General features: G+C 34.4%; 2 protein-coding genes across 2 annotated transcripts; one reads left to right on the top strand and one right to left on the bottom strand.

The window, feature by feature from the left end:
- Positions 1 to 4,612, top strand: LOC105628177 (nuclear factor kappa-B-binding-like protein; the record flags this gene model as incomplete). Its single annotated transcript, XM_012209544.4, is given in 2 exon segments — positions 1 to 3,822; positions 4,287 to 4,612. A coding segment is annotated over 1 exon segment (3,810 nt), but the record flags the coding sequence as incomplete, so codon positions are not given.
- Positions 4,613 to 4,834: 222 nt separating this feature from the next.
- On the bottom strand, positions 4,835 to 11,486 carry LOC105628178 (P-loop containing nucleoside triphosphate hydrolases superfamily protein). Its single transcript, XM_012209546.4, has 23 exons — positions 11,307 to 11,486; positions 10,715 to 10,961; positions 10,331 to 10,460; positions 10,068 to 10,223; positions 9,501 to 9,977; positions 9,181 to 9,278; positions 8,929 to 9,085; positions 8,754 to 8,823; positions 8,565 to 8,641; positions 8,399 to 8,452; positions 8,225 to 8,305; positions 8,024 to 8,135; positions 7,593 to 7,679; positions 7,332 to 7,507; positions 7,091 to 7,252; positions 6,868 to 6,975; positions 6,618 to 6,776; positions 6,448 to 6,531; positions 6,159 to 6,364; positions 5,942 to 6,043; positions 5,753 to 5,862; positions 5,521 to 5,672; positions 4,835 to 5,251 (listed from the first exon to the last, which is right to left on the bottom strand). Exons 2-23 carry the CDS (start codon positions 10,885 to 10,887, stop codon positions 5,036 to 5,038), a joined length of 3,147 nt encoding a protein of 1,048 aa, XP_012064936.1. The 5' UTR covers positions 10,888 to 10,961; positions 11,307 to 11,486; the 3' UTR covers positions 4,835 to 5,035.
- Positions 11,487 to 15,275: the final 3,789 nt, after the last annotated feature.

Below are 15,275 nucleotides of genomic sequence, written 5' to 3'. Positions count from 1 at the left end.
CCTGATTTGGACCAGGACATCTTTGCGAGAACTCTCAAAGAGCTTTTTGAGGGTCAGAATTTTCATTTTGGTAGCCCTATTAAGAAGCTGTTTGAAATGTTGAAGGGAGGATTATGTGAGCCCAGGGTTGCTCTTTATAGGGAGGGTTTGAGTTTCTTTCAGAAGAGGCAGCATTACCATCATTTGAGGAAGCATCAGAATAATATGGTCAGTAATTTATGTCAGATAAGGGATGCTTGGCTTAATTGTAGGGGATATAGTATTGAAGAGAAACTTAGGGTTTTGAATATTATGAAGAGTGAAAAGAGTTTGATGTTTGAGAAGATGGAGGAAGATTTGGAGAGTGACTCATCGGAGAAAGAGGAGTTAGGTGATGGGCGATGGGGCAAAAGGGTTAAGGAAAGGAAAAGTGCCCTGAAATTGGGTCGTAATTCTGCATATGGGAGTAGTTCAAATTTGGAATTTCCTTCACAAATGCCTGCGGTGAATTTAGAAGTGACAAAGTATGGGAAGCAGAATCCAAAAGGTATACTGAAGTTGTCTGGGTCGAAAGCTTTTTCATCGAAGGAGATGATGGGTCAGTCTCCTTCTGGTTACCATGGCTTGGAACCAAATTCTCGGCCATATGATTTATCAGTGCCAATTTCTCGTCAGAAGGTGATGGGATATGACGCAGGGGCAGCCCTCAGGCTAAGAGATCAGATGAAAATTAATGATGATGATGATGATGCAGAAGATGCAATGTATGGGATGGGCATCCAACGAGACAGAAATGTGACACGTAGTGGTGTGATGGGGAAATCTGGGGTTTTAAGAGCAGGAAAGAAGCACGAGCTCCTGAGAAGTGAGGATTTAGAGACTGATGATTTCTCGGGCTTTCCTTTCTCATCAAAGAATGATTTGTATGCCTATGGAAGGAGCAGGAATGCAAATAATCTATCAGAATTGAAAGGGGTCACAGCTAAGCCACCTAATATCAGAATTTCCCATGAGTTTGGCAAAAAGGCAAAATATCCTGAAAATGTTCAGCAATTTGATGCTGGAGATCAGATAAGGTCAATGAAAAGAACACCAAAAACTACTTTGAAGGGTAATCGGGTTGATTTGTCAAAACATAGTGAGCCTATTTGGCATGGAAAGAACAAGGGACGCATCCTCTCTGTAGATTCCTCTTTGAAATCTGATGAGTGGAATGTGAGAAGCAAGAAGTGGAAGACAGGGAGGGAGTCCCCAGATCTCAATTTTAAAACTTATCAGCCTTCATCTCCACAAGTGAATGATAGTATCCTGCTTTCTGAATTGAGAAAACCATCAAAAGAGAAGTTTAGAGCAAATTTTGTATATAATGGGGGACTAGATAAAGGAGCTAAGAAATTGAGCAGGATGTACGTTAAAAATGAAGAAACAGAATCCGACTCATCTGAGCAATTTGATGATGAGGAGGATGATAGCAATCTTTTGATGAGAAGCAAGTCAGCTTATACCAGTAGTCTCATGGGGGGTTCTCGATCATCCTTGTTAAAATCTGGCCTAGATGCTAAAAAGGGAAAGTTGGTTAGGAAAGATATGCAGGACAATGCACTGGCTTTTGATGGAATGACTGATTTCAATAAAAAGGTGGCTGGCTTCAGTGAGGTTGGAAACATGTCAGGATATTCATCAAAAGCAAAACAGAAGGGTAAGATGCGGGAAAGCAGTCCGTTACATAGCTTTGGCGCAAGAGTTTTGGAAAACAGCTCTCCATTTGTCTTGGGTAAAGTTACAGATGAAGATGACAGGAAAAGAAGTCATAAATTTGGCAAGAATGGGCAGTTGCGAGAATCTGGTGAAAGGTTACGCATATCCTCATTGAAGACTTATCCTTCTGACCGAAAGCAGAAACAGGAGGTCAGTCATGATTACACTATCGATGAGGAGGATGATTCACTTGAAACACGTCTATTGGCAGATGAAAATGTGCTAGTTAGAATGGGGAAGAAAGGAAAGAGCAGTGAAGCATATGTTCATGATCGACATGATAGATCTGATGCTTCGTTTTTAGGGTTCAATGCAGTGACAAAGAAACGGAGAGCAAAGGAGGAATTGCCTGACATTGATGGAAGAGATGAAGATGGCAATATGCAGCCTAATCTTCAACAGCATATTGATAATTCTGTTTCATTGAAAAAAAAGGGGAAAAGAAAAGTGGAGACTGACATTTGCACTTCAGATATGGAAACTTCTGAGCCTGCCATTGCCGAAATGGGAACAGTGGACATGGATCTGGAAACCAAACCGCAAAAAAAGCCATATACACCAATTACGCCTACAGTTCATACTGGCTTCTCATTTTCCATCATACATCTCCTTTCAGCAGTTCGCTTAGCAATGATCAGTCCTCATGCAGAAGATTCCTTAGAGGTTGTCAGACCTAGTGAGGAGCAGAATGGAAAGCTCGATGGAGATACAAATGGGGTTGTTTCTCATGAGAGTGCAGATACCAATAAATCAGACCATGCTGTAACGTTGAATGTGCCATCCCTTACTGTGCAAGAGATTGTTAACCGTGTGAGATCAAACCCTGGGGATCCTTGCATTCTTGAGACGCAAGAACCACTTCAGGATCTGGTCAGAGGAGTTCTTAAGATATTTTCATCAAAAACAGCACCTCTAGGAGCCAAGGGTTGGAAGGCACTGGTGGTGTATGAAAAATCTACCAAGAGTTGGTCTTGGATTGGTCCAGTTTCTCACACCTCAACTGATCATGAGACTGTTGAAGAGGTTACATCCCCTGAATATTGGGGCCTTCCTCATAAAATGCTTGTCAAGTTGGTAGATTCATTTGCAAATTGGCTGAAAAGTGGTCAGGAGACTCTTCAACAAATTGGAAGTCTTCCAGCACCACCTGTGGCGCTAATGCAATGTAGCCTGGATGAGAAAGAGAGGTTCAGGGACTTGAGAGCGCAGAAAAGTCTCAGCACTATTAGCCCAAGCTCTGAAGAAGTGAGGGCTTATTTCCGCAAGGAAGAAGTTCTAAGGTATTCCATTCCTGACAGAGCCTTCTCTTACACAGCTGCTGATGGTAAAAAATCCATTGTTGCTCCCTTGAGAAGGTGTGGTGGTAAGCCTACTTCAAAAGCCCGAGACCATTTCATGTTGAAGCGTGATCGGCCACCTCATGTTACAATTCTTTGTCTTGTCAGAGATGCAGCTGCCAGATTACCTGGCTCTATTGGCACTAGAGCAGATGTTTGTACTTTGATTAGGGACTCTCAATATATCGTTGAAGAAGTGTCTGATGCTCAAGTGAATCAAGTTGTTAGTGGAGCTTTGGACCGTTTGCATTATGAACGTGATCCATGTGTACAATTTGACGGGGAAAGGAAATTGTGGGTTTACTTGCATAGAGAGAGAGAAGAAGAAGATTTTGAAGATGATGGTACTTCATCTACGAAGAAATGGAAGAGACAGAAAAAGGACCCGGCTGACCAACCTGAACAAGGGGCTGTAACTGTTGCTTTTCATGGGAATTTGGATCAGTCTGGATTTGATTTGGGCTCTGACCTCAATGTTGAGCCACCAGGCCCTGATGATGATAAAAGAACGGATCTTGTGTATAACAATGCGAAACAAAGTGTAGAGGATATTGCTGAAACCAGTCATGTGTCAGAACAAGGCAACATGCATCAGGATCATCTTTGGGAAACCCTTAGTAATCCAGTTTCTGAGAATAAATTGTTATGTCAAGAAAATTCCACAAATGAAGACTTTGATGATGAAACATTTGGGAGAGAGAGGCCTGTTGGACTGTTAAGTGCAAGCTTATTATGAAGAATAGTTCAGGTAGTTCTCAATATCATTGAGTCTCTAATTTAGGATATTTCTGAATTGGATGCCCATATTTTCATCAATAATTAAATCCATTCCAGAACCTGTGCTTTTTTAATTTAGAATATTTTTCCTGCTCAGGTAATGGACCTCTCACAGGCTTAATGTTGAGGTCTTTGATAGATATTAGGTGTTTGACAACATGATATGAGTTAAATGAGATTCGCAAGTGGGTGTACTTAAAAAATGGTCTAGGTTTTTCCTTTTGACATTTTTGTAAGGATTAACAATTATGTACAATATTAAGATAGAGCACTTGTTCTCTGTGGAGTTTTCTTCCTAATTATGTTTTAATAGTGCCCCATGTTAATGCTCAGAGAGGCAATGGTATATATTGTATTTTGATTACATGATTCTTTTAATCATGCAAGCATTAAACAGGGTTCTCTAACAAAGCAGCTGTTGGATGTGTTTTGCAGGTCCATCAATGTCAAGAAGGGCCATTCCTTTTCAAGGTGTGCTAGACATAAAAAGTTCAAATGTATATCAATTCTAATGCACACTGTAGAATAGCAAGAAGTCTTTGTTGAGGCTCAAGAAATATTCCCCCTTTTTTTACTTTTTTTTTTCCTTATTATCTAGATAATTTTCAAATATAGTTCATTGTTTCCCTTGAAATGAGTGAGTTGGAAGGAAGCGGTATTTGTGTAGCGTCACAAGATAGAACCCTAGTTTTCTCTGTACATATTGGTTTAGAAAAGGTAATTTAACAGCAGTTATACATAATATTAAAAGGATTTATCTATATGAACGGATGCCAATTTTTTATTAATTCGAAAATGTGAATAATATTAAAAGCTGAGGGAGAAACTTGAACAAGAGAGCCTCCCACGGCAAGTTAAACATTACTAGATAGTAGACCCTCTTACATATTGGCAAGGTTTGATGGTTCGATAAAAGTTTTTGGACTGAAAAATTATCACTTTTCGTAGAGCTACAATTAAAGGAAAATAACCAAACTCTATGGTGCACAGAAAACCGTCGTGCGATGAACCAAACAATAAGATGTATGGTATATTTCTACATCCGCAATAAAATTTCTTTAAGCAAACAATCAATGAATAAGAAGAAAGCCAGGCGCAACTGAGTTCATACTCCACCCCGTATTATATTCATTCTGTACACAAATCCCTCCTAACTCCTTACCTATACTCTATCTGACGTGAATTTAATTAATAGCAGTGAGAGGAGCTCTGGAGTCTCTCAAAGCTTCATAAGCAGCAGCTAAATGCTTTAAATCTCCATTGGCATGCTTCGCAAACTTTGTATCCCAGAATGATCTTAATAATTCCTCAAATGCAGGAGTTCTTAGTTCCTCGATTGATGCAATACTTGGCAGATTGAATGACCTCTTTCTTGGTGTTGAACAAGAAGGTTCATCCACCTGTTAGTTGGAACATTTTAAAAAAAATATTAGTTGACAGTATATGCATGCAGAAGCAACTCTACTCCGTGTCCTATAACATATTTGAATGTGTTTTTTTGGTTTAGTTGAATGTGTCAACAAACTTGTTAGGATGTGGCAACATTTAAAAGGTTTTATATTTTGGCTACAACAGAACTTGTAATCTCCCAACCTTGGAAATGACTACCACTAAACAAAAAGCTAACACGAGAGAAAATGATAGAACAAAGAAACCACTCAAATCTTACCACATATTCATCCTGAAGACACTTTCCAGCATTCTCTGTAATTTCTACAATCTTGTGGTAGTGACCACCCTTTAATTCCCTCAGATCTTCACAGCAAGGAACAATCATGGAATTGAGATTTCCACAAGCATCATGGTCAAGTTGTAATGAATCTGCAAGAGTTTTGTTCATCAGTGGACAAAAACATTTATTAAGACATTCAATCCATATACACGAAAAATTGGATACTGACGGTCAATGGATGAGAGCAAATTATTGTTTGCAGCATCTACATCCTCAAGTGCAGCTGATACAGAAGATGAAAACTGTGTGCATAGGACTTGATTGGCTTCCATTCCTCCACTAAATGAATTAAGGAATGAAGTTAGTAGTATCTCGACTGAGAAGCCAAAATGATAATACTCATAGGAGCTGGAATTACCTAACAATGGAATTCACAGAAGCAACATTGCTTTTTTCTAGATTGAGCAGGGATTCTTGAGCATTTGTCCATTGTTGTGCACCCATTCTTGCCTTGTTCAAACTGAACATGTTTGTTTGGAATAAATTCAGCAGAGAAACTAGACAAGCATCCCAAGCATTCCATACAATAATAGGACCCACAAGGCTAAATAACTGATTTGGAAAAGTAGCCTTACCAGTTATGAAGAACATCCTCCAAGTCTTTCTTTCCACTCTCCACCACAGAAGTGTCCTCAAGATAGTTTGATTCTGTTTTTTCCATGTGGACTGTCCATTCAGTTTTAATAGTAGATGTGGAATCCTGCATGGTGGACATTTCTTGCTGTAGTTTACTGGTTCTGCTGTTTGCACTCTGCCGGAGATCATGGACCGCCATTTGGACCTAAAGAACAAACACTAGGTTACTTACCATTCAAAGCCTACTTGTCAATCCCGATAACTACAATAATGGAATGCAATGCAAACCAGTTTTTTCTTCCTTGCATTTGAATTTGCTAGTAACTCTGCCACCTTTTCCAATAATTGCCTTTCTTCATCTGCAGCACACGCCTACAGTACAAATAAATGCAATGTTAAAAGGCATAACAAAGAACCTCGTACGATTTACAATTTTTAGAATACCACTGCTTATCTACCTCAAACTTTTTTTCTAGTTCAGACAATTTCTGATCATTGACTGTTTGTGCTTCTTCCACAATTTGGGTCAGGTTGGACGCATGCATGTCTAGAGTCTTGAAGAAGTTCACTGTTAATTTAGAAACTGACCTTGCAGTGTCTACAGCTCTATAATGTGCCTGTATAAAATATGAAAAAAAAAAAAATCATTTATGATGTGATAAAATCTAAACATCCCCCAGGTATTGGATAGCAGAACTGATTACAAACCTCACGCTGTTGTTTTGCATATGCAGTTAGCTTCTCCTTTTGCGTGTGAAGACTACTTTGGAGATCATTCAGTAATGCATCAGCTTCTGAAGCAATACCTTGGAAAAGCTGAATCAAGTACAATTTAAGTCAGAGAGCAATGAAGAACTTCCCTTTCATGTGGCAGTTCACTTTGGATACTCTGTCGAAGAAGTTTACTCTATATTAACTGCAAGGAACTTACACCCTCAAGAGCATGTGAATGCTTGGAAACTTCAGAATTTAGATTGCCAAAAGTTGATCGAGAATTTCCCTCAAGTTCCTTAGCCATATGATCCAAAGCTTGGATACCTGACCCATACATGGTTTTCAGCTTTCCAACCCTTCCTCGAAGTTCTTCTGTTGCCTTTATCCATGCCAAAATTAAACATGTCAGAAATATAACTATGACCAAGTTGCGGGTTAACATCTTGTCCAGAACTTACATCCGCCTTTGTCAACACGAAAGACTGCATATCTTCCTCCATATCTTTCAGTTGTTGTTCCTGTTGAGTCACAGAAGTTGCCACAGTCTTGTGCAAGACCTCTAGTTGCTGGGTCAATTGGGACTGGAATTTCTGGATAAGTACTCTGTTTCCATCTTCAATTTTATCTTTCCGTTCTGAAAAAATTATCAACTATAAATGACCAGCTGTATTTTCATTAAAGATGATACAAACAAAGTCAACTTCCAAACTAATACAAACCTATTTTGGAAAATAAACTAGATATATCTGATGCAGCATTTTCTAGTTCTGCTCGAAGATCAAATGCACGTTCAACGAGAGCTTTCTCTGAAAGATTGAAGTTTATCATTTTTAGGCAAGCCAATCACATATATACGTTAAACAAGTATCCAAATTATATCTAAAACAAAACATTCGACAGAAACAGCTCAAACTTCTATCACATAAATTATACTGATTAACAAATGTAAGTTAAACCCAAATCCCGTAAGTTTTTTGGACACCCTTTGGAGCCTTAGCCTATGGAGCACCTCAGAAATTGAAAGCAGGACAGGGTGAAGAAATTGCTTCCTTCAGTGATATCCAAAATATTTCTTTCCGCTATTCTTCTACAAGAAAAATTTGTGCTATCATAGACAAATCAAACTGAAGTACAAGATGTCTCAGCTCACCAGATTTGAGGAGATTAGATATCAAAAATTCCTTCTCTTTTATCGTTGCATTCGCCTGTCTGTGTTTTTCTTCTAGATCAAACAATGAATTTTCAGTTTCCTCGAGCTTTTTCTGCATTCACATTTAAGGCAGAAATTCAAATCTTTTGCTTCTGAGAGCAAGAATGACTATATGTTAAATACTTTTAAAATATTAGTTACCTCAGTTTTTTCAAGTTTCTCACTTAATTCTGCTGTCAAATGTAGCTGAGAATTGTAGAGTTCCTGAAGCTCCATCAATTGCTGATAACAAGTGACAACATAAGCATTAGTCTGGGTTTTGCACTGACAACTAGCATAAAGCTGCGATGAAATGTAACTCCTTATGAAACATACCTTGTCTTTGGATTCTGATTCAAGTTCCATTCGCTCCATTTTTTCAGCCATTGCCTGTGACAAGACAGACAAAAAGAATTAACAATATTACAATATTAACAGTAAAAGTCGGTTTCATTCACCCTATTTTTTCAGCTATTAGCCAACTGTATGGTAAGAAGTAAACCTTCTTTTCAGCCTCTTCTTGTAGATAACGATCTCGTGGTATATAGATTCCATTTTTCTCTCTTGCAGCATATACCTCTGAATGAACACAAAAGATATGTCAACTCAATACAAGTTACTTCCAAAGTCCAATTGCATTAATATATTTGAGATGCATCATTGCAGAATTTTGTAAGAAATAGTAAACTACCTTGCTTCAGCCGGTCAATTTCAGAGTACAGATCCTTGATCATTGCAGATTTCATCATCTTTTGGTTGATCTGAAATTATGACCAACATAAAATATTACAGCATGCTGTATGAGAAGATAGCACTGACCAATAAGCAAGTAAACCATAACAGTGCGTATAAAAGGCACCACTGACCTCTGGCTTGTTCTTGATATTCTTGGCACGATGTGCATAATCTAATGTGCTAAGTGTTTCTTCCAGACAATGAATCGAGGGTGATATAGTGGCAATTATGCATGTTTTTGTTTTCCCTCCCAAGGAATCCCTTAATAGCCTTGTCAATTTGCTATCCCTGGACATCCATACCAATATTGTATTATCACTCATATGGTTTGAAGCATAACAGAGAAGCTAATGAGAGTTAAACAAACTTTTAATGTGTACTACCTGTATGGAACATGACCAGAATGCTCGACGAGGGCATTGATCACACGACCAAGTGTAAGCAAGCTCTTATTGATCTCTCCTGCCTCCCTTGCTCTTCCCTGCAAGAGTAATTTTCTTCAGAATCAATATTTTAGGATGTAAACGTTCCTATGAAAGGTTGGTAAAACTAAGAAGAAATCAAAATAAATTCTTGAAGAGATTTCAATTTTGACAAATTTTAGATCGACTAATTCATAAAGTGCATCGCATACATATTCTCTCTTGGTTAAATTAACATGTACGTAGAATAGAGTGATAATAATATGAGTTGTGATGCATACCTCTCGTGCTCCAGAACGAGAAATATTCTCTGAACCAGCAAGGTCAACAAGGTTCAGCTTTCCACATTTGATCATCTCTTCCCCTTCAGGAGTACATTCTTTAATGTGAATGGTAATGGAAAATATTGAGTGAGAACGACTACTTTGCTTGTTAAGTAAAGTCTCTGCTGTACGCCTTTTTGCAGAACCCTTCTCCAAGATTTTATAAATTTCATTTGCAGTACACACTATCTCTTCTTCCAGGCCTCTTACAAAAACACCCCCTTTTCCATCTTCCATAAGGGCTATGGGTTTCTTAGATTTGTCATCTATAAATTTTGAAGTTTCCTCCAGGGCCAAAAGATCTGTTATTTCCTCATTATACAGCTCTAAAAATGTTACTTTCATGCTATACTCAGCATTCTGAGCTTCTAATATGTCAAAAATTTGTTTAACTGCTCTAGGGATGACACCAGCATCACTTGGAAATTCTCCATTCTACAAAAGAGAATAAATGCAATTGGAAATACTTGAAGCTAACAACAAAGTATAATAAAAATGACATCAACATATCTACCAAAATCAAACCTTTTTCCTGCCTCCTCCTTCCATTGTGTACGTCTTCCCTGTCCCTGTCTGACCATAGGCAAAGATGGTGCAGTTATAACCTTCAAGAACTTCATAAACAATTGGAGACACTGCCAGGTCAAACAAGTCTTTTTGTTGGGATGTTGGACCAAAAACCTAAAAACAGTATTTGCTGTTATTACCATTGTTGCAGGTTATCATTATCTGCAATTCAAATTACTAAAAGCACAAAATGGGCGATTCATTTTTCTAGAGGGCCAAACCTTGTCAAATAGAAAAGTTCTATCAATCTGCTTATTTGCAATATTTTGTATAGCTGAAACTTCCCTTCTACCCTCATTACAAGAGATCACCACGGGAGTATGCACTCTCAACTCTTCCTCACTCAATGGCCTGCAAAAGGCAAATACCAATCACTTAAAAGATCCTCAAAAGTACCAACTTACCAAACATAGCACCCCAAAATGCAACATGAAAAATGACTTCATTTAAGGGCATACTGTCAATTTTCAACTCATAGAAGAAGTGAAATAAAACCATTCATTAAGTAACATCCAAAAGAGAATTAAGTACAGTTATACAATCCTTTAAGCACTAAAAACAAACAAATTATAAACCAATTACCCACTTCCGGTGATTCAACTTACCTACAACGCACGATGACTTGTACATTGACACCCTTTTCTCTATCATGTTTGCTACTCGAATTTGAATCCCCTGATCGCAGATCTCGAGCTGCTTTATCACTCGACCGTGGAGTCTGTGATGGTGATAACGAAACCAAAGCCCCTCTTCTCTGCTGTGAATTCAAAGAATCCATCTAGCTCTACCTTTAAAATCTATTCCAAATCTCAAATTTTTCTCAGGTTCAGTTAGTATAATTCACCTAATCAGCTGAAAAAATAATTCAAAGAAAAACAGTTAGACAAAGATTGAGGATTTTTCTTTTCTTTTTTTATCGTTCTTGATTTTAATTAGAAATGTACATTGTTCCAAGAATCTCGATTCATAAGGCTATTACTAAACTAACTGCCTTCAATTTCAACTCACTGAGTCAACAAACTCAATAACACTCGCTCAAACAAAAACAGCAAAACTACAGCCAAATGTGATTATTGAAGTACAATGCGAAACTTAGCTACAAATATATAATCGACGATGGATCGAAAACAATTAAGCTAAGCAAGAACCGAAATCTGAAGCTAAATTGGGAAATTTTTCCAGATTAAGAAAACTTACTTTAGAGCGATTGATTATTCAAAAGCCGGCCTTTTGGAAAGGAAAAATTGGAGAGTTTTAAGAGCAAGAGATTCTCTGCAACAATGGCGACAATTTTCAAAGAGAGTTAAAAAAATGTATATATATGTAAAATTATTTAGAGTATTTTAAGAGGCTAAAAATTGAGTGAAAGAGAGGAGGAGACTGTACATTTTTGAGTTTAAAGAGACTTGAGAGCTAAAAATAGAATTGAAGAAGTAAAGCCGTTACAGTTGAATATAGGATGGCTCATTTTTGATTGTTGGAGTCTAAACGCCGTTATTGAATCCCGTATTCGACCGTTATGTAATTAAAAAATAATATACTTTTTGAACATTTTTGAATCTTAAATTAGTTTTACGAAAATTGCCCCTCACTTTACTTGATATTACGATTTTTTGTTTATTTATTTATAGAATATTGTGGGAGCTTTCCTCTATCATGAATTTTTTTAATTTATTATTTAAAAATATAATTATTTTTCCTAAATATATGTAATTATTATAGATAAAAAAATAAAAAATACAGAATTGTATCAACAACAATTCGATCAAACGGAGGTGAAGAACATCTCCATATATTTCCAAATAAACTTTAAGAAATATTAAAATAATAGTATAAAATAATAAAGAAAAGTTGGAACTTTGAAGATTAATGAACAATACAAAATAAATAATTAGGGTTTAGTCAATAAAGGAATCGTTAATCAAGAAAACAAAATCATAAAAAATTTAATTCAAATATAAAGTGGAGGATTAATGCATAGGATAAATTCAAATTAATTTCTAAATTTAAAATTTTAATCTTTTAAACTGTGATATACATAAAATATCAAATAAATTATAAGCTTTTTAATATATAAAGAGATAGAAAGCTTCAAAATTAGAATTATATAAATTTTTATTTTTTAAAAAAAATGGGAAATTTCCATCCATATTACTGTGAATTTTTATATTATTACATATATTAATGTGAATAACTTACAATTAAATAAAAAATAAATATACATAAATAGATTTTGAGCTTTTTTTTTTTTTTTTTTGTTAATCTAGCTAGGCTTCCTCCCACTTTGTGTTGGCTGGCTCATTTTTGGGTCCCATGATTGATCTTAAATTTTGAATTTTAAGAATTTTGTAGGTTCCTTTGTAGACAACATAATCATTTGGACAATTCAAGAAGAAATTTTTAATTAAATTAGGGCTGCCACATTTCAATTTAGGAGAAAAACAATATAGACACCCTTTTTGAATAAATTAATTACAATTTACAACTAATTAATTTAGTAAAATTTGGAATTTGGGGGAAAGAGAGCAAAATTAATATGAAGTGGGTATTTTAAGTAAAAATTGGAAAAGATTGGGGTAAGAAAAATAAAAGAAGATGATAAAGAAAAGGAAGACAAAGTGGGGTTAGTGTGTGGTGGCAAAGTTGAAAGCCCCACGTGATAAAGAGTAATGTGAGAAAGGCACATGCCAATGGTGCCTTTTGATTTCAAAATCCTTCTTCTTCTTCTACCATATCTACTGTACTCTTTTCGTAGCTTCTTGTTGAAACAAGCTTCTGGTGAAGTTTTCCTTTTTATTTTTTATTTTCTTATGCCACGCCTATTAAATTTCTAGTTATTCAATTAATTTTAGAAATATTTTTTGTTTATTCATCTCGAAGCTAAATGTATTGAAAGAATATTATAAATTAAGATGGTAATCTGCTTAAATGAATTATACTAATCCGTTTTGAACCCACTTAAAAATTTATTTTTAATATCCGAATCCGTCACAAATCTAATTACAATTACCGGTTTAAATATTTGTTTAGCATTAAAAATATTTTTGATTTTTATTTTGTCAAAAATAAAAAAGTAAATAAAAATTACAAAATTATTATTTTGATTTAATAAAAAATATAATTATATTATATTTTATATAATATAATTAGGCAATAATTGTGCAAGAACATAATAATAATAATAATTATTATTATTATTTTATAGAGTGATATCTAAAATTGGAATTATATTACTATATATTTATTTATTTGAAACCTCCTTTACAAACAACAAACGCTTGACTGTCACTTGGCTGTTAAACATTTAAGTCAAATTGATTAACTTCTAAGATTGCTTAAACTTCTTCACTTTGGAAAATCATATTAATTTTACAAGTTATCGGCAAAATTGCTAAAAACCAGTACTACAGTGTCTGGATATTGCAAAAAATAAAAATAAATATATAGTAGCAATACAACCTTGCTGCTTAAAACTCCTATAACCAAATTCATTATTACCATTATTTTAAATATTTGTTAGCATCATTAAAGTGCTGTTAACTTTCTGTTAGAATTTTCGAAAAAAAAAAAATTTATTAGAATTAGCTAAATACATAAATTCACTTCAAAACTTTGCAAATTTACTTCTATGACTGCTTGAACTTTGTTAATGACCTGTTATACTCTCGAACTTGTAACTTCTGGTAATATTGTACACTTTTCAATACTAATAATAATAAATTTTAGAGTTTTTGGCTTTTATATATAAAATATTGATTTGATATATTATTAGTGTAACTTTTAATAATAATTTTATATTTTTCAACTAATTAGTAAATATTAATTGATCTAATTTTTAGGAGCTAAAATGTTCAATAAAATGATTTTTCAAATTAAAGCAAACTGGGTAGGAATGAATTTATATAGTTTCCTTATATTTATATATATATATTGTGAATATTTGTTATAGTAAATATTTAGTCCTATGTAATTAATTTTTTTTCTCCTTGTGTATTGTTGTAGAATGATAATTATGAGTGAATTTCAAGGTTCTTTAATAGAAATTAAAAAAAAAAAAAAAAGACTTTTAACTCTATAAAGGATTGATTTTTATGAAAAGACTACAAGAATTTTTTTTTTATGGTAAGTCCCAAATGGGAAAAGAATGCATTTGTAAGTAATCTATATATGTACGTTTGGTGGAAGGATAGACAGTGACAGTTATATTTGAACCCCTTTTATTTTGTTTATTCTTTCAAATTGAATCCTTCCTACTCAATGGAATATTGAACTCAAATGTTCTTCTATGTATATCATTATTGCAAGGGCCCAAAGAAAAAGAAAAACAAGGAGAAAAAAACAGAAGAAGAAGAAGGAAGGAGTAATTAATTAATTACTTTTTCTGTTTTAAAAAAATAGGCTTAATTTGACTTTCATATAAATTAAGAAAATAAAGTTAATACGATTTAACTGTATTTAATCATTTATTTTAAGATTTGATAATTTATAATTTATAAAAAATATATATACAAAGATCCACATTAAATAAAGATAAAATAATAAAATATAATTTTTTTTGAAAATAAAAATATGACAGTAATTCAGAATAATTAAAAAGATAAAAAAAAAAAAAAAAACCAAAATTTTATAAGATGAAAGGAGTAAATAATTGATTATTTGTATTTTTGTTATTACTTGAGACATACTCTATGTAATATGCTGCGTAAGTTTTACTTCACTGCTTTTATACAGATTCACACGTGAGGCTTTTCTTTTCACTGACATTTCACATGCTTGGAAATTGGAAAGAAACAGGTCGTAGTTAATGTTTATCCCCACTATCACTCCAAGATATGCTTGGATTACTAACACTAAAGAGGTGATCTTTGGGGACAAGAAGGTTCCAAGTTTCCTTCTTCTATTTATACCCTATAAATTATGCAAAAAATATTTTTGATACAATTTCTGTGTTCCAGCATAATTTCTTTTTATTTTTTTCAAAAATTTTATCGAATTTTCAAGTTAACTCTCCTAACTACTGTAAAGGACTATATAACTGCTAGTTTTTAAGGTATTTGTGAAAGTTAAATGTTTTTTAGATTTATTATAAAATATACTATTATTTTCATTCTCCTCATATCAAATTATTTTTTTCTACTCTTCAATCTATCTAAGCTTTTCGATTTA

This window comes from Jatropha curcas, chromosome 1 (assembly GCF_041381405.1).
Source record: "Jatropha curcas cultivar XTBG-Jc1 chromosome 1, XTBG_Jcur_1.0, whole genome shotgun sequence".
NCBI lineage: Eukaryota > Viridiplantae > Streptophyta > Magnoliopsida > Malpighiales > Euphorbiaceae > Jatropha > Jatropha curcas.
The sequence above is the reverse complement of the archived record's forward strand: the minus strand, read 5'-3'. Positions and strand labels throughout refer to the sequence as shown.